A 20,779-nucleotide genomic window follows, 5' to 3' on the forward strand; every position below is an offset into this window, starting at 1 on the left:
TACTGTGATCTAACTCCTAAATGTACACCATATGTGATGAGACTGACTGTTCTTCCTCTGCATAGTGGTATAAGTATGCATTTCAGCTTATTTCATTATTATTGCATTCATTATTATTGCATGATATACTGTCAGTACAAAAGTGCAAGATGGTTTAGTGTAGATGAGAAGTAATTAGACAAAGGCTATTGAAAGCTTTAGGTTGTGTTTCATTATTTTACTGTTGTATGATAGATTTTAGTAGAAAATGCTGCTTTCAGTTTGGAAGTTACTGATTAGTTCAGTACGCACTTATGTCCTGTTATTTGCAACCTGGCAGGTTTTGCATTCCTCATTCCCATTGAGAAAGCAGTCTTCAGTTTAGTGACCTGGCATGAATGTCAATAAATATTTTTTTGCTAATTGCTTTGTTTGTCGTTTTGAAATGTCCTGCCTTTCTGCTACCGTATCATTGCACATCAACAGGATGTGTTTAACAGGTTGTGTTTTTGGTTTGATCTGCATCTGCAGAGCTGTCACATTGTGCTTTCTCATTCAGTGAATGGAGGCCACTTTAACCCAGAACTGAAAATGCAACTGGTGCATACTGTGGTAGTTAATTTAGATGAACTGTTCGTCACTGTGAAACTTTCTGTTGCTGTTTAAAAGCACTGATTCACTGTAAATTTACTGAGATGTTGCGTCTTTCCTCTCAGCTGACTTTGGATTTGCACGACACCTGCAGAACAACATGATGGCTGCAACACTCTGTGGCTCCCCCATGTACATGGCAAGTATCCCCTGTGTCCCTTCTGTTGATTCTCATCAGCATCAGTGTTTCTGATGTGCATATAGTAACACTGGAATGCCCCATTGTCACACTAGGCTCCAGAGGTCATTATGTCTCAGAACTATGATGCCAAGGCTGACCTGTGGAGTATAGGAACCATTGTGTTTCAGTGCCTGACTGGGAAGGCCCCTTTCCAGGTGAGCACCGCTCCTTCTTTTTTAAGGCCAAAGCACAAAAATTCCAAACAGTTGTTTTTAAAGGGTCTATATAGGACATTTGTAGTCTTGTATGTGGACCAAAGTCGTCAAAAATATAATACAACATTTTATGTGCCGAAAACAGGCATGATTAATCAATAATTCTTACATAATTGTTATCCTTCAGATATAAACAGGCTGTTATTGTTACTGTGGCTTTAGGCTTAGAGGTGTATGTAAATGAGCTCTGTTCTGATTGGTTGTCCTGTGCCTGTTCAAAGCAGTTTGGGCTGAGAAACAGTAGGCGGGTATAAGTAATTGCTTTGGCTTTCATGACATAGAAACAGTAAATTCAAAAATTTTTTTTTTTTTCCAGCTTGGTTTATGTATATGGACTGTATGGACAGGGGAGTTAATGTTGCATTTTGAAACTTCACATACTGCGTCAAACTCTTTAATTTCAAGACTGTGAGGACAATGCAGTTTTCTGTGATACAGGGTCTTTTAATGAAGGTACAAATACTGTCGCCAACATTCAGCATTGACTCATGCCACTGTGTTGCAACTTCCTGCATTGCTGGGTATGAGTGCCACAGCCCATTACTCAGCATTTCAGTATTACTATATTAAATTAAACCCAGCCAAACCACAGAAATTGCTGGTAGATGACATGTGGCTTCGAAATTTACACCAAGAAAGGTGGCCAATCTAAAGTCTTTCAAATAATCATGCAAATGCTAATGGTCCTTTACCTCAGCTAACATTACTAGCCTAGCCTTTTGATTCTAATGGTTTGTAGCTTATAACAGCTAGTTTGTAAAGAGCAAGTATTTGATACCAAATGTGACAAATTCACTAAATGATATTAAAAGGATATTCAAAAACTTTGTTTATCATAGCTCTCACTGTAATATGTTCTGTGTAGTATAACTCCACTATGTGCTGCATGATGCTAGGATGTGCAGTAAGCTTTTGACCCCAAAGAAAAAACATTTAAATATTAATTAAATAACTTTGTGCTTATCTTATCACTTTCTTTAAGCGGTGTAAAAAATGCATGAATGCTATCCTGAATTAGTTAGAATAATATTCAGGAAGGTAAAAGCATAGCTGGCATTTGATGTAGCATAGAGGGTAACGCTTCCCACCCAGGCAAGCACACCATCCTGTGTATTCCTAACTCTACATTTGCCTAACATGATTAAATTGTAGGTCCTATGAGTAAATTTATACCCCAGTTTCTACTAGATTATTGTGTCAGTTTGAGTGTATCATAGGTTTTACATTTGCTATTCACAGTCTAAGTACCTGAGGTCAGCCTGCATTGTTGGTAGCATGAGAACCTTCAAAGAGGGCTGTGCTTCACATGAGGTCATGAACAGAACAGAACAAGTTCTTTTTATTCCTCTCCATCTGCCTTTATGCAATCACACTTCAGTCAGCTGAGTTGATAATCAGGAGTGCTTAGCTCAAACAGTCTTTTTCAGTCTGAGGTTGGGCCTATTTCTGCACCGGAGCTTTTGATTTAAAGGGCCAATATCAGGGCAAAAGACATTTTACTCATCTTTTTAAAAAATCATTTTTCATGGAGTGTTAAAGTTTCAAACCATACAGTTCACTTCTCCGTCCATGTGATGTGTTAATGGAAACTACTGGACAAACCGCTTGTTTTGAATGAACTGTTTTTGTGACATCACAAAAACCTACAGATTTATGCATAACTGCCTGTTCAGCCTATATCTGCCTATTCTGCCTATTGAGCTCCACCCATTCATGCTAAAGGTGTGAGTTTTTTAAGGCCAGACTGCTTTTTGAATACAAGGCCAATTTGACCCGAATGTCGTTTACAGATATCAGTCTTAAAGGCAGAGTAATAAAAACAGTCTGTTCTATTTTGGGATAAAGAAAGTTTGGAAAATTATAAATTATCATATAAAAATATATATTATGATGTTTTTGGTACATTCAAGTGTCAAAAGTGGACCCATATATATATATATATATAATGTACTATTACGTTTTGTATTATGTGTTCTGTCTTTGTGAGAGCACTCGCCAGATTTCTTTTTATGTGAAAACATTCTTGACTAATAAATGGTCCTGGTTCTGATTATATACCTGACTCTGTTATTTGGTTTCCATTTTAGGCAAGCAGTCCTCAGGACCTCCGCTTGTTTTATGAGAAAAACAAAAATCTCAGCCCAAAGTAAGTATGCGTTGCTGTGTATGCTGAAAGTTGTTGTTTTCCAGCAGAGTGGGCTCCTCTCTGCTCTTTCCTCATCTTGTTCATTTCATGCATTCTCTCTCTGTATCTGCAGCATTCCCAGAGAAACCTCCAGCCATCTGAGGCACCTGCTGCTGGGTCTGCTGCAGCGGAACCATAAGGACCGGATGGACTTTGGTCAGTTCCAATGCACTTCACCCTCAGCTGTTTTCTGTTTGCTCAAACAGTCCTGCTGTTGAAGTGTCTTTCCATGTAACTGAATATTTTGGTGAAAAATGGCTGCAGTTTTCCCCCTAGGTCAAATCTAGCCAATCAGCTAAGACAGATTTCATGCCCAAAGTTTACTTCTTTAATTTTGCACAAGAGCTACAAGCTAATGTTGCTAACTGATGAAAGACTTTCAGACAACTTATTTACCCCAGAAAAGAAAATCAACAAAGCAGGTCATTTGGCCAGGGGTTTTCAAACTTTTGCGTACTAATGTAAGCTTCCATTACTTCTTAGTTACATTAGCCTCATAGTTCCAGTGTCAAACTAAAGAAGCAAACTTGAGGCAGTAAACATCTTGGCTGACTAATTTGGGGTAAGAGGAAAACTGTGTGAATTAGATTTTTCGCCGAACTGTTGCTTTAATCAGGGTCTATTAATCCATTACTAAGTGGAATCTGTAGCAGATTTGTATGGTTTTCTGCCCATTATTGTATCAGAACAAACATTGTAAGATCTCTCTTTCAAGACCTTTTCAGTGCCTTCTTTTATCCTTATGACTTGGTGTGATTAGCACATGATGTATAACATGCAATCTTATCTCTTCACGTTATTAGATGAGTTCTTCAAACACCCTTTCCTTGAGGCAAGTTCCACCATGAAGAAGTGTAAGTTTCTTTCCTGTCCGTGCAGAGTTATGTCCTTTATCCTTTTTTTGTCCATATTTTCATTATGTTGTGTGTTCAGCGAGCAGGAGTCTGTCTCACAAAGCAGGATTTTTTGCATAGCCAGCAAACGTTAAGCTTAGTTCAGTCTAACTCTGCTGATTCACAAACAAGTCTTGGACCAGTCAGGGCTGAGCTCTTGACCAACCAGGGCAGACTTCTTGCTGCATATTCGCTAATTATGATTTTATCATTTTACCTTTTAGGGAAAATAAGCTGGTCGACTCCTAATGTTTCATGAGATTAGCTGATTATCATATGTCACATTTTCATGTGCACAAGGATTAATCAAAGCTATAGTGTCTAAACCTGAGTTAACAGGGAAAGTTGTTCACTGCTGTTGTATAACATGTTAACCACATTCGCCTTTGTTGGGTTTTGCGAAACTGAAACTTCACAAATCCACACTAAGCTAAACATGCTCTGTGAGACAGCGCCCAGATCTTTTGACTCTAATCTTATTACATTATTCCCTTACTGCCCTGCACAGATTCAGGTATTCTCTGCCCTCAAAACACCTGATTGAGCTCACAAAGAGCTTGAGGATGACCTGATGAGCAGGGAGTAGTTGAAACTGTGCAGGGCAGTAGATCCCCAAGACTTGGAGCTAAAAACCAATATATTAGTGTGTTTGTTTTCCACCTGCTTCACCAGATCATAATGGTGTTTTATGTTTGTTTACAGCGGCCCCTGTGACCCTGACATGTTTTCCCAGTTCAGCTTCTGCAAGTTCGTGTAGCAGCTCCTCCACCTCGCATCTTGCTTCTCCTCCCGTAAGTGCATGAGTACATCTCATTTACACTGCTGACTGGATGTTCTCTTTATGCCGCCTGATAAATGGCACATAGGGTCAGAGGTTTATCATTGTTAGCATAGCAAACAGTTCAGGCCTGCTGCCTCAGAGTATAGATTTTAAAGTTAATGCTTAACACTGTGCTCCACCTGGCAGAGGTAGATGAACATCTGGAGAGGAAACTTGCATATGCAGCACGTGAAAGTGTCATGATGAAACATTAGAGTGTGCAGATGCAGCTATGAATTTTAACTTTATGGTATAAATTAGTTGTCATTGTCCTGTTTGAGCTGGATTAGTTTTACCTTGGAAGACACTGCAGTTTAACAGATTTCTAGTCCTGTGATTTTAATGCAGTACTAATATGCAGTGTCTGTAATATTTACGGGTCTGATAGTAAGTGTGGAGCGAATAGCCTTCTTTAAGTGACTGAACCTTGAGCTCCTTCAGTAACAGCAGTCCTGTTCCAGTCCACCACACGCTAACGGAATAGCAAGACCTGCTAATAGACACAAGGTTGCAGTGTGTTGTTACTGTTACTGAGTTTCTGATTCTGAAAACGCTAATTCAGCTTAAGTAGTGAATGTTGTACTTTTCAGTTATATATGAAATAACTTAAATTGTCAAAGTCAATCTGATACATCCAAAAGTGTGTAGACACCTGCTCATGTTTCTTTCAAAGTCAAAAATGTAACTATGGAGTTTGTTCCCCTTTTGCTGATGTTGTGCTGATGTTGTGCTGATGTTGTGTTCAGCCACAAGAGCATTACGGATGTCAGGTACTGATGTTGGATGATTAGTTCTGGATCACAAATGCAACTCCAACTTATCCCAACGCCTCTAGTCAGTGCATAACATTGGGCATGGTGACCAAGGCTTATGTTGGTAGTGCTTTTCTATGCAAGTTGTTTGTGCACAATCGAACACCTGTGTCAGCAATGGGTGCACCTTAAAGTAGCTGAATGTATGAATTAAAAGGGTGTCTCAGTTCCTCTGTACATGTAATGTATTCATCTGTCCCTCTCTCTCTCCATCTGCAGCAGTCTCTTGGTGAGATCCAGCAGAATCGAGCGAAAGCTTTAGCTTCCCCTACCCAGGATTCCCCAGGCTATCTGCTGAAGGATTCAGGCGGCGGTGGCGGCAGCAGTAAGAATTCGTCCTGCGACACGGATGATTTTGTCATGGTTCCGGCTCATTTCCCCAGTAAGCCTAACTCTCTATTCGTCTCCCCTCTAGACCATATGCAGAGGACTGTTCCACAATCACACTCAGTCACTAGATGGCAAGTGACAGTCTATTAGTGTAGGATTCAGACCATTTGTCATTTTCTCACATCTCACTCTTCCACTCCTCCCTCCTTTTCCCCTCTGTCTTCTCTCTAGGTGAGCTCACATGTGAAATGCCCTCAGGGAAGGTGCTCCAGGATAGTCTGATGTATAGCGGGTGAGAAACCTACTCTTCTTTATCTCTCCACTGGAGCTTAACGGAGCACCTTGTGGTTGAAATTACTCTTTGTAGTGTACACAAAAACGCTTTACAGTCTCATCCTTCACCAAGGTGCTCTTTCGCCTGAGTCAGTAAAACGCCCTGCGCTGCAGTGGTACAATGAGAGTGTTTTGTTTCTCCTCTGCAATAGGAGTTCTTTCCTGGCGTCTGGAAGTCAGGGCGGTCAGGTCAAAACCCCACCACGTTCACCCTCATACAGCAGCTCTCCAGGACCAGCAGGGTAAGAGCAGAACAGTCAGATATACAGGGCTGCGGGGCCTGTCCACCCTTAACAGTCACATCCATTCTCGGTCACGTTCTCCCAGGGATCAGTGTCAAATCAAGGCGTAATGAGTTTTCACATCCCATTTCAATCCATTTCATTTTCAACTCAGTATTGAATATAAACAGCATCTTAAAGTCCAATTTGTCTGTAAATTGCGAAGAGTTCTAGTCACAGTGCAAATGCAAATTGCTGGTATATGACATAATAGGACACATTGTTAAAGTACCTTATATTTCAGTTTCATTTAAAATAAAAAGGGTTGTACACTAAGCTAACAATGAGCATTGTAGGAGAAGTGGGACTCCATTTGGTTTCGATTTTCCTGTTATAGAAAATATGGAAGGAGGCCTTCAGGAAGCTCTCTTAGGATAGATTTTCTGCAGATTGTAGTCTGCACATTCTTATGTGCACAATCTTTGAGCTGCAACAGATGTAGACTGTAGGATGCTGGTCCTGGATTTTAATTGTGGGTTACACCAAGAATCACACATTAGCAACGTTTACAATTAATGTACAGTATACAAACTTTTATGCTATTTAACTTTTGCATTTAACAGTGTAAGTCAAAAACCACCCTTTTGAAGTGAAAACCGTTAAGTACAAGATATTCATTTTTCAGCATCAGGAAAAAAATCGGGAAACATTTAACAGAAGCCTCAATGACTAAATCTAAAATAAAATCTTTTAGTATTTTGCGTTCCTCCCCTTTTTCTTTATTACTTCTTTTATTCTTTTTGGAAACTTACTTTCAGTTTTTCAGAGAGATTTGCAGAGACATTTTTCCACACCTCCATATGTCACTCCTAGAAGGTGTTTGCATTTTCTGCTTCTCACAATCCAAGTTATTCCGAACACCAGCAGCTTCTTTGTTTTATTTGCAAATTTTCATTTGTTTTTGTCTGTTTTTTCTTTTCTCAGTAACAGCTTCTTGATCCTTTCAGACCCATAGTGTTGTTGTGTTCTCACAGTGAAAGGATGGACACAAACACCTGTGCATTTTTTTTAGATCTGAAGCAAGAGTGGAGCTTGATTTTCAAGACCTTTAAGTATTTCTCTTTTGATGGGGGCAGATTGTTGGTCTACCAGACCTTACATGGTTGTTAGGAGTCCCATTTTTTTCTGTATCTTTAAATTGTCTTTTGAATTTCAGTTTGGGAAACTCCTGTTTTCACTTATTTGGTTCCTGACTTTTGCACAGTATCGTATGTACACAACCATTCAAAAGTTTTAATCACTTTTCATATTACTTGCTGTCATTAAATATCTCCTGCAGTCTAGATTGAAATTTTATAAACTAGACACCGAAACATATACCAATGATTTATTCACAATTTAAAGTGTTTTGGGGAAAATAACAGTTATAAATAGCAAAATGTTATTAAATAATACCCTCTGATTATTTACTTATTGTGAATTTTGTCACGAAATACCTATGAATAGCTTTTTGATCTGCAAGTTCCCCACATTTGGAATATGAGGCATTGTGGATATTCATTTTATTACAGGTTCATTCTCGATGCTATACAGCTTTCCGAAGTGGAATCATCTGTAGCTCCTATAGAATATTGGCATCATATTAGAATCGTTTTATACAAGTATCTACAACAAATTTGGGTTTATGTTAATGAAAATGAAGACTCCAGACTTTTGAACAGTGGTTCAAACTTTTCAATGGTGGTGCATTATCCACAGATTATCAACTGAACAGCAGACATGTTCAGTCAGTAATGCACAGTATATAACAATACACTGCCGTGACACTGTGTCGATACAGAGTTTCACACAGAAATGAAAGTGTTGCAGCATTAGACTTTGCTTCTGGCAGGATTCGTGTGTGCACGTGGCTGTCAGTGTCGGCTGTTTGTTCAGTGTGCTGTCTGGGAATAGGAACTGTTTCTCGGGGTTGTTAGTGAGTGTTTCAATATTGCAGCACCCTTTGAACATCATGCCCCTCAGTGTCTGTAGTTTTGTTTCATAGCCGTCAATGATTAGCATCAGTCTCGTCTGATAGATGGCGGATCAGATCAGCTGTATGAAAATCACACCCTCTGTGGGAATATTCTCCATAGTGCTGTGTTAGAAGTTCACATCCATTTGTTTAGGCTTGCCACTAGTGCTTACGCAGCACAGAGAGGAGCTGAACTACTGCAGTGCCTTTTTTCAAACTCTATTTTTGAACCTTAACAGCATTTTGTGACCGAACAGCTTGAGGAATCAGTAACATCTACCAACTTCTGCAGCTGCACCATCAATACTGATCAGTTTGTGGCTCCTTTTGTGTCTGCTGAAGTCAGCAATGAGCTGTTTTGTTTTGACATTCAGTGGCCAAGTGCAACCTCAGCGTTGGGCAGCAGGTTATGTGGGCAGTTCTCTTAATGATGGTAGAAAATTGCAGCAAATAGAAGATTCGTAGTTTTATCATGAAAGTATCCAAGAAAATGGTGCCATCAGAATCATTCATTGTCCCTCTAGAAGAAGATTTTTTGGACACTGGAAATTGGTCCCTGTAGTATTCAGCATAAAATAAATTGTGCACCATATAAGAAAGAAAAGAAGTTGAAGGGTTAGACTGAAGTGTTAGCATTTAGTTTAGGATGTTTAGGTTTAGTGTGTTGCTTCAAGTAGTGCACAGGCTATTCAGCCCAAATTCTAACATTAACCATTTTAAACTGTAAAATTGGTCACTGGCCAGTAACAATGGGCAACATCCACCAGCAGTGTGTTTAACGCTGGCCGTAAAGCTCACAGCAGCACTGCTGGTTTCTGCCACTCAATACTTACTGGAAATCTAATGAAAGAAATGTTCTTCCTTTTGATAGTGGTTCCTGTCTTCTGAAAGTTTTTTGTAAGTTATTTCTAGGGCAGTGTAATTGACAAAACATTAAAAATAAAGCAATGCAGGCCCTGAATGCCCTTCATTTGTTTAATTTCCAGTTAAAATGGCCTTTAAGTATCTTATCTATTCTTCTGAGAAAAATAGATAAGATAGAGAAAAGTAAAGAGAAAAATGAAGAAAAAAAAACAGGAAGAACTGCAAAAAAGTATTAAAAGATATTGAGAAAATGGGACTCTTAACAACCGTACAAGACCTGGTAGACCACTAAAACTGTCACCATCAGATAAACAGTACTTAAAGCTTTTATCTTTGAGAGGGAGGAAAGAATCAAGCTCCACTCTTACTTCAGGTCTGAAACAATCCACAGGTGTTTCTGTGCAACCTTCCACTGTCAACATATAACTCATGCTATGGCTCTGAGAGGATGTGTAGGTGACAAGCAGCCCTTACTAAGAAAAATGTAATAGATGTCAAATAAGCTGCTGCTGTTTTCAGAACAAACAAAAGTCCAGACCTCAACATCACTGAATGTTTGAGATTACTTGCATCTTGAAAGGCAGAAAATGCAACCGATGTCTGAACTCTGTAGGTGTGGAAATATATCCCTGCAGATTTCTTTGCCTCATGAAATGAATGGAAGCTGTAATAAAGGCAAAGCATTGACAGCCTAAATACTGAAAAAAGGCTGTTAAATGTTATTATTGAGGCTACTGTGTAATGCTCAGTATATATTTTCTGCTTTTTTCCTGATGCTGAAAGGTGAATAGCTTGTTCTTAAAGGCTGTTTTGAGTGGAAATTAGATAAATGGCAGGTAGTCTTGGACCTTTGCATAATCCTGTGTGTTCCTCTGTGCCCTTTCTGTTTCATCTCTCTTTGTCTACTTTATATCTTCCTCATCTCTCGTTCCCCCCTTTCTTCTCTCGTTCTCAGCAGGCCCACTGAATACTCTGTGAGTAACTATGGCAACTATGGTCAGTCTGTACCCATTCCCGTGCCCACTCAGATTCACAACTACCAGCGAATGGAGCAGAACCTGCACTCTCCCAGCCAGGACAGCTCCCCACGGTCAGCACACACACATTTGCACATGTGCACACGCACACACTTTCACACTGATTTCTTCACACTACACACATTTTGACTGCATAACCTCCCCTACGAATGTGGTCTACCAAAGGCCTTGACTCATAGAGTGTCTCATGCTTGTCTCATGCAGAACATGCTTAAACTCTTCAAAGGTTTAGAATCATTTGTCCAGTTAATAGATGTTGTGTTTTATTAAATAATAGCTTATACACTGTAGACTAAACTAGGCACCAGAGAGCTTTGTATGTGTTGTATACAGAAAAATGTATTACAAAATATAGAAAAATGTACTACCTAAAAATAGCGTTCTGTAATTATATGTTTATAGTAATTTCTTGTACATTCATCTCTTCAAGATTTGATCATCACTTCAAATATGAGACATTCTGAATATTAATGTTGTTATAACTTAATTCCAATAGCTATAACAGCTCTATTTATAAAATGATAATTTAGGAATCATATCAGTGTCACCTGGTAATTGCTTAAGAAAGCTAATAAGCATCAGACAAATGTTTCAGTTTTACCGCTATTTAAAGAAGATAATTTGTGCATTAAAATGTGCAGAAGTGTATTCTCTTTAGAGGACATGTTAACTTATTCACTTAGAAAATTAATAAATCATGGAGCGCCCAATATTTTGCATGCGACTGTATAAACAGTGAGGTCCAAAAGTCTGAGACCACATTGACAATGTGAGATTTTTTTTCATTTAAACCTAAAAACAAGCAACAGGTCAATATTTCTAGGTCACTATTCCAATTTAAGCAAATTTATAAATTAGAAAATGTTAAAGCCTTGTAAAAGGTCTTCATCACTTCCACTGAGGCATGTGTTTAGACTCTCAGGTGGGTTTGATGTACTTATCAGAAGCAATACAACAATACAACTTTAACAACAAATTTTGTTTTTAAATTAGAAAAAAATGCAAAATAGAAACCTAGAACTTGAACTGTCTCTAGTGGTCTCAGGGTTTTGGACCCCACTGTACATGAAAAATATCAGATATCAGCTTTGGCCCAAGAATCCCATTTTGGTGCATCCCTAAAAATGGCATTAAAAATCACCCTATGAAGTTGTAGGGTGCTGGCATCATATTGCAATAATTTGTTGACTGTATTTGCCACAAAGTTGTTTTCATATTATTGAAAACAATGATTCAGAACACGGTATTGCATTATGTCTTCCATGTCCACATATGAGAGAATCATGTGATAATATTCTGTGGTCTTGAATGACTCGGGGCTTTACTGCTCGACTCTGTGTATGTAATGTAGATGCGGCCCAATGCGGCGGTGCAGCAGTGGCAGTCCTCTGGGCTGTGGCAGGACAGGCCCCTCTCCCCCTCACCAAGGAGGCCTCCCCTCCCGCAGACTGTCTATGGGGGGCTCCAGACCCTTCCAGCTCTCCCCACAAGGTGAGCACTGCATTATACTCTTCATCAGCTCTCACAGCTAGGGATGGGCATGGTTACTTGACTAAATGGGTATCCAAACACATCTAGGTATTTGTTTGGAACGAGGTATGTGTCGTTTGGAATTTAAATAAATAAAGATTAAGAAAAAAATGAAAGAAAAGCACGCTCAAAGTTTTAATAAAGTGTTTGGAGACTCAAGAAGCAGACGTTCTGCTAAGTGAAATGGCAGCTTGTACGCAGAGCCAAATATATATGGGAATATTTCAAATAAAAAGATGACAAATGTATACAGTGTAAGCTGTGCAAATTATTCTTCTGTAAATCAACTGGTAGAGTGTTAAATCGTATATTCACCTAAAATATGTCACTAAATGTACCAAACAATCAGATGCCTATTACCATTTTATGCTAGCTTCACTCAATAAATACATTTTAAACCTTCAGTATGTTTTTAATATGACAATACGAATATGCTGATTAGGATTTTTGAATACTATTAATTTTAAAAAGCAGACGATTTAATAGCAAAAATGGTAATATGCCCATCTCTAGTCAGCACTGTATCTGTCGATGTAGACTGTGTTTCTTAAACAACTGTTTCCTCTCCTCTTTGTCTCAAAAGTGGGCACCATCCCTGAGCTGCCAGGCCAGGCTGGCCTGCAGGGCACAGAGACGGGCCACAGGGGCTCTTGGGGTGGAGGTGAGAACGCCCTCCCTCCATGTCCTCCCTGCAGGCACACACTTTAGTTAAGGCAACCCCAGTTGTAGTGTTTTGAGCTAGATCTTAGCTAAGTGGTTTTAGATTATATGAATGAGTTGCTTTAAATGCAGTCCCTGAGGACTCCCAGCTGTTCCACGTAATTATGTAATCAAGTTCCACTCGAGCGCAGAACGCTGGGTTCAGGTGTGCTGTAAGTGGAACAGAGTAAACATGAGGAATAGTGAGTGTTCTTGTGGGACTGAAGTGAGAAGGTTTGCAGATATAAATATTGGTACCTTCTTTATACCAGTGGTTTTCCTTCATGACCATAGAGGTTTATTGTTAAAGGTGGGCAATGTGGGCACAACACAGTGTCACATTACATTTCTATGGTGAAAAACAGCACTGCCACATTTAAAAACCACAGTATTTTTTTTAATTCAACATTTACAGTAATAAACAATTTAGTATTATTAAGTATTATTTGGATGGCTTTATTTTTACATGCAGGTTTGAGGCAGTGCATTTCTGTCAATAGATGTCAGTAATGTGTATAATTGATTTGCTGTATAAATTACAGACAAAGGAGTGGCTTCACAATTTCCACGTTGTCATCACACCAGAAAAAGTTCCATACACAATATGTTCAGCTGCTCACAAGTAGAAAACATGTCCAAACATCCAGTTTAATTGTAATTTTGTTTACCCTAACCATCTGTCTCGCAGTCTTAAGTAAAAGCAATGCATCGTTAGCATTGCCATTATCTTGCGAATTTACAGTCAGTATGCACTTATTAAAACCTTTTATATTCGGAGAGCTACACTGGAGGTAGGACAATACATATCGCTTAGTTTTGGCAACAGAGAATACAAATCAATGCTTTAAATGCCTCCATATTTGTGAAAAAATGCAAGACCTCTTTTTCACGGGATATGATGTGTAGTCAGTTAAACTTGGTGACATTTGGATGGGACTACAAACACTGAGAAGCACTGGTAATAATTACTGCAGCTTCCCATATAAAACTAATCCCATCCGAATAATAGCTAAAGAGGAATTCTACCAATTAAATATTTCAGCATAATTACATGGTTAAGACATAATCAATGGCATTTAGGGTGGGTTGACGTGAAATGGTCCATTCTAGAGAAACTTGAGTCAGAATCGTTCACAGTGGAGGTGTTAGGAACCAGACATCCTAAATGTTGTGCCTCTAAAGCTGCCTTTCAAGATGTAATTATATTAAGTGGTTACGAATGACCTGCCTAATCCCTGAAAACATTGTTTTTTGTGATAATTTTAAGATAGAATTTTGGCCTGAAATGTATTTTTAAAATACATTTTTGGCAGAGAAGTACATGCAGGATGGTGCAAGACAAAACAGTTCCCAAAGAATAGTTTTTTTTGGATTTATCACTATTTTACCAATATCAGCATTACATGTACAAGCTCAGGAGACAAATGGAGACAGTTGTGGAATTCTCATTTAAGACTGGAATAATGGGCTGACATCCCAGCTCTTTGTTACTTTTGTTGTTGTTCACAGGATCTTTGTAATTAGTCTAAAACTTTATTTAACAATGCCTTCAGTTATTCACTGTTCTACAAGTACTGTGATGCCTATGAAGTACTCAGAAAAGCAGATCACCTTGTAATGCGTCACAACGTTTTGTCATATTGCCCACCCTGATTGTTATTTGATACAGTGTATTGTATTTTGACAGAATCGTTCAAACAGTTACGCGTAATTCGTGCAACATTTTCAGATCTGTCACACTTCTTGCCAGTGCTGTTTTGGAGCATCTGTTATGAATATTAACATCTTGCTGAGACAAGCTGGGATGCGACATTGCATCTCTGCACTCACACTGTATCCCGAATGCCTGCTTGCTCTGTCACCATATTTTTATTTGTAGTCTGCATTGCTGAGCACAAACAGAAGGTCCACAGTGCCCACAGCTCCCCCAGCCTCTTGTTTTATAATTTATCTGCCCTCTGGTCTGTGTCATGCTGTTATTTACGTCAGCACAGTTCACCCAGGACCTTTCTCTGCTCTATTTGTTCCAGCTTTCCAGATTCCAGAGGCCAAGGCCCGTCCGCAGCAGCAGCAGGGGCTCGGCTCACGCCTACACAGCGCCCCCTGTCTACTGGAGGCTGCTGGTGGCTGCAGGCAGACGATCAGGAAGCAGCACTCGGACCCTGTGGTGGCCCCTCAAGGGGGCATGGTGGCCCTCAGGCCTCTGCATTCCTCTCCTAGACTCAGTGAGCTGATGCAGCGTAGCCCTCTGCCCACCATCCTTGGATCCCCATCAAGAGTAAGTGGCCCTGGTTTGTGATTTGTGTGTGTATGTGGGTTTTTTTTTTGTTTTTGTAAATGAAAATGATCAACAGAAAAAAATAACATAAGAAGAAAGTCCAAATCAACCAATTAAACTTTAAAACCTGTACCTCTTATTTTTTATGTATCTGTTTTACTCACTTGCACACTACTGACCAAAAGTCAGAGGCCACCTTATTGTTTACTTAATTTCCAGGCAGAGTGGACATGAAATAAAAATTATTCATTTTTCAGTGTCAGAAAAAAGCAGGAAAAAACTGAAGAAACATAATTTACAAGTATAAAATCAAATCTATTAGTATTTAGTTCATCCCCTCTTTACTTTTGTGTATGTACCACTTTAACTCTTCCATTTTTCCAGTCTTAAAAACAAACATACAACTGTCCTCCTAACAAAAGTTCCCAAAGGAGTCACTGACATTATATTCCCCTTTGAAGAGACACTAACATTCACCCAAGCAGCTACCCAGACTCACTGTAGCTGCCTTGCATATTTCTTTCATCTCAAATAGCTAAAGGAGATCTTTCTGATGAGATTAGATAAAAGACAATCCACTTGGAGAATGTCAACGGAAAGTAAGTGAAAAACAGGAGTTTCCAAAACTTGACTAATGATTAAAAGATGTAGAGAAAATGAAAGTCCTAACAACTTTGCAAGACCTGGTAGACCCTGAAAACTGTCCCCATCAGATAAACAGCACTTAAAGCATTCAACTTTAAGAGAGAGGAGAAAATCAAGCTCCACTCTTACTTCAGATCTGATCCACATGTGTTTCTGTCCATCCTTCCACTGTGAGAAGACTCAACGCTTTGGATCTGAAAGGATGTGTAGCTGTCAAGATGTTACTGAGAGGAGAAAATGGACAACAACGAAAAAAAATTGCATCAGAATTTGCATTTGACGTCTGAGGTTTTATAGACTGATGAGTTTAAATTTGTAATTGAGGTTGCTTAGATTGTGAGAAGCAGAAAATGTAACTTCTAAGACTGAACTTTGGAGGTATTTACAAGAAGCTGGAAAAGTATCCCTGCAGATTACTCTGAAACTGAAAGGGAGTCTCCTGAAAAGAACAAGCTGTAACAAAGTCAAAGGGTGGATGTGGACACACTAAAATTTTGATATGATATTTAGTTGCTGGGACTTCTGTGTAGTTTTCTGTTAAATGTTTTGTGCTTTTTTCCTGATGCTGAAAATGAATAACTTGTATTTGATGTATGCTGTGACTGTTTCATCTGTTAATATTAAATTGCTTTTTTATATTATGAAAAATTGCTTCTTGAAGTACCAAAGGCACCATATAAACAGTAGTGAGTTGACTTGGGGCTACACCCAAAGTAAATAAACTGTCAAGACCTAAGCATTTAATTCTTTTCTTGTTTTTCTTCTCAGGCTATGCCCCCATTTGAGTTCCCAAAACCACCCAGCTCCCCCAACATGGTCACTTTTTTGACCCAGCAGGGCTTAGTTTTCCCATCATCTGCCAGCAGGCCATCCCAGGGAGAGGCAGGCCTGCCTGCTGCCTGCCAGCCTGAGGAAGCCAAGGCTTTTGGCAGGTATGAGCTGTGGGAGGAGGTGACTTTTGTGAGGCGTTTTTGGCAGATAGATAGTTTTTTTGTGAAAAGAAGTCGCAAGATGATATACAAGAGTCACACCCTCCTCATTCTTCACGGTCACCCTTTAATTATTTGTGTCTTTCTCATCCCTCTTTCACATGTTCACTGGACACGCTCTGTTGTTCCTCCAGGTCCCAGAGCGCTGGCCGCCTGTCGGACATGCTGCTGATGGCAGCGTTTGGGGGACAGCTGGGAGACAGAGGGAGCACGGAGAACCTCAGTGCTGACAGAGACATAGATATAACAGGTTAACTCCTTGCACTCTCTTTTTGATTCTCCCTCACAATCATATAAACACACACCTATTCAAATCCCTGTTAGTGAGAACAGCTCTAGCAAAGACTATAACACACTATTTTGATTGGCTTATGTGGTAAACAAGATAAGAAACAGTTACATCACTGGAGTGAAGTGAGTGACGTGTGTTATTATATCTGGTTGAGTCAGTATGAGATTAATGATTGAGAAGGTCAGTATAGTCTTATGAGAAGTCTATTTTACCAGGAAAGCAGTTGTCTTCAGTTGAGCCCTTCTTAACCTCGGCCAAGATTACACAAGGCACACTGCTGGAGATAAATACTTGACATTTGCCTCATTATTTACTGTACTTGTTGGTTCTCAGAAGTTCCACATTGCAGTAGCAGATTTTATGACTTAAAAGGTTCAATGGTCTCATAAATTGTGCTTTAGTTATCTTAGTAGGTCAGTGAGCATTTCACGCAGACAGAATGTGTACATGTCCTATAGAAAGTAGGACAAAAAATGTCAAACGTGATAAGCTGCATCTAATAGAAACTGATATTTGAATTTTAGAGAGATCAGCATCATTTATCAGAGAGATTTAATGTTCAACATGTAGTCATATGCCTATAAAGGAAAAGGTTCCCATTTTTTAATGGTAGAGTGGCTCAGGGTATATGTGTACATGAAGTTTTGCTTTTTTCATTTAATTTTTTTTCTTAAATATTTCTTCAGTTCATGTTGCTTAATGGAATTATTAGATTAAAAGGCCCATAACCTATTTTATACCCTATTTTTCTCGTTTTTTTAGTTTTTCCCCTTGGAGTCCACTTATAACGTTTGTGTGCTTTTATGTATCAAAATGGTCATAATTCATATTTACATGACCAGTTCCCAACCTCTCTTTATCACTTTTATCACTCACACTGTTTTTGTTGCTGCATCTTCAAGCTTCATTCAGAAAGCACTTAGAGCTAAAACATTTGTTAGAACTTCAATATGAATGAGTGGAGCTAAACTGCTGTAGGCTGAGTAGGTGGATGTTTGTAAATGAGTTGGTTCTCATAACATCACAGATTCATTCATTCAAAACGGGCTTTTTTGGAGCGTGGTTTTCATATATGGACTGTATGAAATGGGGAGTGAAAGGTTGATCTCGAAACTGACAGTGTTTCCGTTATTAGATCCAACCAGAAAACCAGAATTTTAGATGAAAACATTTTTTGTTAAATGAAAGTAAAATCATTGTATCAAACACTAAAATACACTGTACTGCATTGTATTATGACTACTGAATGTAAGGTTGAAATTAAAATTAAAAGTCAGCATGAACATGAAATACTTGAACATGAAATATTTATTTTAAAAATAGAACTAATCAAAATAATAATAACAATAATAATAATAAAACTGATAGAAACTGATTTTCACAGAAAAGCAGAGAATAGTATACAAATAAAGTCATTGCTGTAGTAAAATACAGAATTGTTGCCTTTGTCTTTGTTGCTGCAAGTGTCTTCTGTCCGCACTATAATTTTCTCTTGTGTAAATGTTTTTGCTTGTATGAATGTTTTTGCTCCACAGCGCCTTCTGGTGGTGGTACCATGGTGGTAGGCTCAGGCAGTCCAGCACGTGTGGTGTTCACTGTGGGCTCACCGCCCACTGGAGGCACCCCACCACAGACATCTCGCTCCAGGAAGTTTTCAGGTTCTTTAAAGCCCTTTTCAACTCTGTTCGTGTGTTGCTGATTCACAATATTATTTTTCTGCAGGCTTTTATGCATTTCAGTCCCATATGCAAGGGAATCGAAAATGGATATTGGATGTTGGAGGTTGTTGTATAACTTAGAACTTATTTCAACTTAGAAAATCATTAGTAATATGAACAGCGGTGTTCAGACTTTTGCATACGCTTGTACATAATTGATAGTAGGTTTATTTTATTTTTTTACATTTTAATGTGAGAAAGTCAATAGCATACATTCCAAATGAGATCTTTCAATTAGATTGTGCCTCATTTATAACCTCATATAATTTGCTTTTTCTTTCTTAATTCTTCCTCATTTTATTATCTTATGATCTGACGGTGCACAGGTGAACTCCGTATTTAAAGAGGACATGCTGAGACGCTGAATCACTTGTGCTGTATTTCTGTGGATACTTAAGAGATTGCTGCTTTCATGATCCCAGAACACAGGACTTGGGCAAAAGACCATGTGCAATTTATTAATATGGCCATGGTTAAAATAGTGCTGATGTGTGGCATTGTCTGCTTTCTGTCTGCTTGATGTTGTCAGTAAGCAGGTTAGAAAAGCAACATTTTTGCCTATTGTTGAAGCCCTATAGTGATTTTTGATCTCTCAGCAGGCTCTTCAAGCTCCATTAGCCCCGTGGGTTCCCTCACCAGCCGCTACCCCCATTCAGGAATGTGCTTGGACGGCTATGAGAGTCCCCGTTATGGTCTTACTGACCCCATCTCTGCCAACCTAGAGGGAGGTATAACCTTTGAGGCCCCTGAGCTCCCAGAGGAGACACTAATGGAGGTTTGTATGTGTGTGTCTGTTAATTTGGTGTTTCTCTCATCATCTGAATAGCCTTGTCCTGTGTGTGATGTCAGTAAACTGAGTAACGCGGTTTATGCTCTTTTGACGGCAAAGATCATAAACCACTGGTTAAAAAGATGCTGTTAATTGACTTTGTGCAAAACCACAAGAAGACTAATGTAGGCTGTTCCCATTTGACACAAAATTGGGGTTTAAACCATTTTGGGTGTTACTTTCAAAGGACTCTAATATGCTTGTACTGTGCAATTTTGCAGCTTTCATGAAATTAGTAGGACACTAGGAAGCTGTAAATAAAAACTAATTTGCTATGTCCAGGGTGATGAACGGAGAAAGCTATATAGCATCAAGAATTAAGTTATAATAAAATAAATATCCAAAATTAATCATATTTTAAAAAGTTGAGATCAAATATCAAGACAGATAACTTGACTACTTTAAATTAAATTGATGTTATTTGATAATTACAGTACATTCATTATCATTTTATTTACTTCTTGTTCACAAAATGCTTTAGTCAAAACATCTGAAAATACTTTTTGGTGGATAGTTATGTAAAATTTCATGTAATATATGTAATTTCATGTTATATATGTCATATTTAAACTCATTGTAATAGTTATTATTGTGTACAAACTAAAAATAGCTAATATGGCGAGTGAGTCCATGTTTTTTTGTACTGTAGCGTTTGCTGGTGCCAGTAGATTGTTTGGAGCATTTCTATCGGACCATTCATCATGAAATCAAAAGAGATCTTTTAAAATAGTGTTAAAATATAATAAACAACAATCAAAACATTACAAGATTTGATGACTGTGATAAAATCATGGTGAGGCCAGTGATTCTCAGCTCAGAAATGGTGAATCTGGGTCAAGGTGTTTCTTGGTTTAAATACAGCAGAACCCACGCCCACGTTCTCCGGTTCCACTGCAGCGCATTTTTATAGTTAAATTACCATGAAAGTTGTGTTACCAGCAGAGCCCTAGTGTGCACTGCTGTATGTGATCATGTTGGTTTGTGTTCAGCATTTTGTCTGTGTGGTGGATCTCTCTGCAGCAAGAGCACACAGAGACTCTGCGCAGGCTTCGCTTCACGCTGGACTTTGCCCGATGTATGGTGGAGGTGGCGGCAGCGAGGGGTGGAGAGGCTGAGCGGATAGAGCCGGTGTCCACCTGCCTGCACGAGCAACAGAGCATGGTGGCCGACCAGATCAGCTCTCTGAGCCGAGAGTGGAGGTGAGAAGTCCAACAATGCACACGCATACTTGCTGCATCCTGCATCTTAACCCTACAGGATTTCT

At 39.0% G+C, this 20,779-nt stretch overlaps 1 protein-coding gene across 6 annotated transcripts in view; it reads left to right on the forward strand.

Moving 5' to 3' along the window:
• Nucleotides 1-20,779, forward strand: part of ulk1b (unc-51 like autophagy activating kinase 1) — a 38,720-nt gene that overhangs the window by 12,088 nt on the left and 5,853 nt on the right. Inside the window, exons 7-24 of one of the 6 annotated variants that reach the window (XM_036588743.1) lie at nucleotides 696-769; nucleotides 865-966; nucleotides 3,114-3,172; nucleotides 3,285-3,367; nucleotides 4,015-4,065; nucleotides 4,807-4,895; nucleotides 5,956-6,118; nucleotides 6,298-6,358; nucleotides 6,552-6,641; nucleotides 10,454-10,588; nucleotides 11,887-12,026; nucleotides 12,649-12,726; nucleotides 14,795-15,042; nucleotides 16,456-16,619; nucleotides 16,811-16,926; nucleotides 18,504-18,626; nucleotides 19,283-19,461; nucleotides 20,536-20,714. In XM_036588743.1, coding sequence (XP_036444636.1) covers nucleotides 696-769; nucleotides 865-966; nucleotides 3,114-3,172; nucleotides 3,285-3,367; nucleotides 4,015-4,065; nucleotides 4,807-4,895; nucleotides 5,956-6,118; nucleotides 6,298-6,358; nucleotides 6,552-6,641; nucleotides 10,454-10,588; nucleotides 11,887-12,026; nucleotides 12,649-12,726; nucleotides 14,795-15,042; nucleotides 16,456-16,619; nucleotides 16,811-16,926; nucleotides 18,504-18,626; nucleotides 19,283-19,461; nucleotides 20,536-20,714 — 2,134 coding nt within the window. The remainder of the gene's footprint in view (nucleotides 1-695; nucleotides 770-864; nucleotides 967-3,113; nucleotides 3,173-3,284; nucleotides 3,368-4,014; nucleotides 4,066-4,806; nucleotides 4,896-5,955; nucleotides 6,119-6,297; nucleotides 6,359-6,551; nucleotides 6,642-10,453; nucleotides 10,589-11,886; nucleotides 12,027-12,648; nucleotides 12,727-14,794; nucleotides 15,043-16,455; nucleotides 16,620-16,810; nucleotides 16,927-18,503; nucleotides 18,627-19,282; nucleotides 19,462-20,535; nucleotides 20,715-20,779) is intronic. The other 5 variants (XM_036588744.1, XM_036588745.1, XM_036588747.1 and 2 more) reach the window with 5 other exon arrangements.

The sequence above is a fragment of the Colossoma macropomum genome, unplaced genomic scaffold (genome assembly GCF_904425465.1).
Source record: "Colossoma macropomum unplaced genomic scaffold, Colossoma_macropomum, whole genome shotgun sequence".
NCBI classification, from domain to species: domain Eukaryota; kingdom Metazoa; phylum Chordata; class Actinopteri; order Characiformes; family Serrasalmidae; genus Colossoma; species Colossoma macropomum.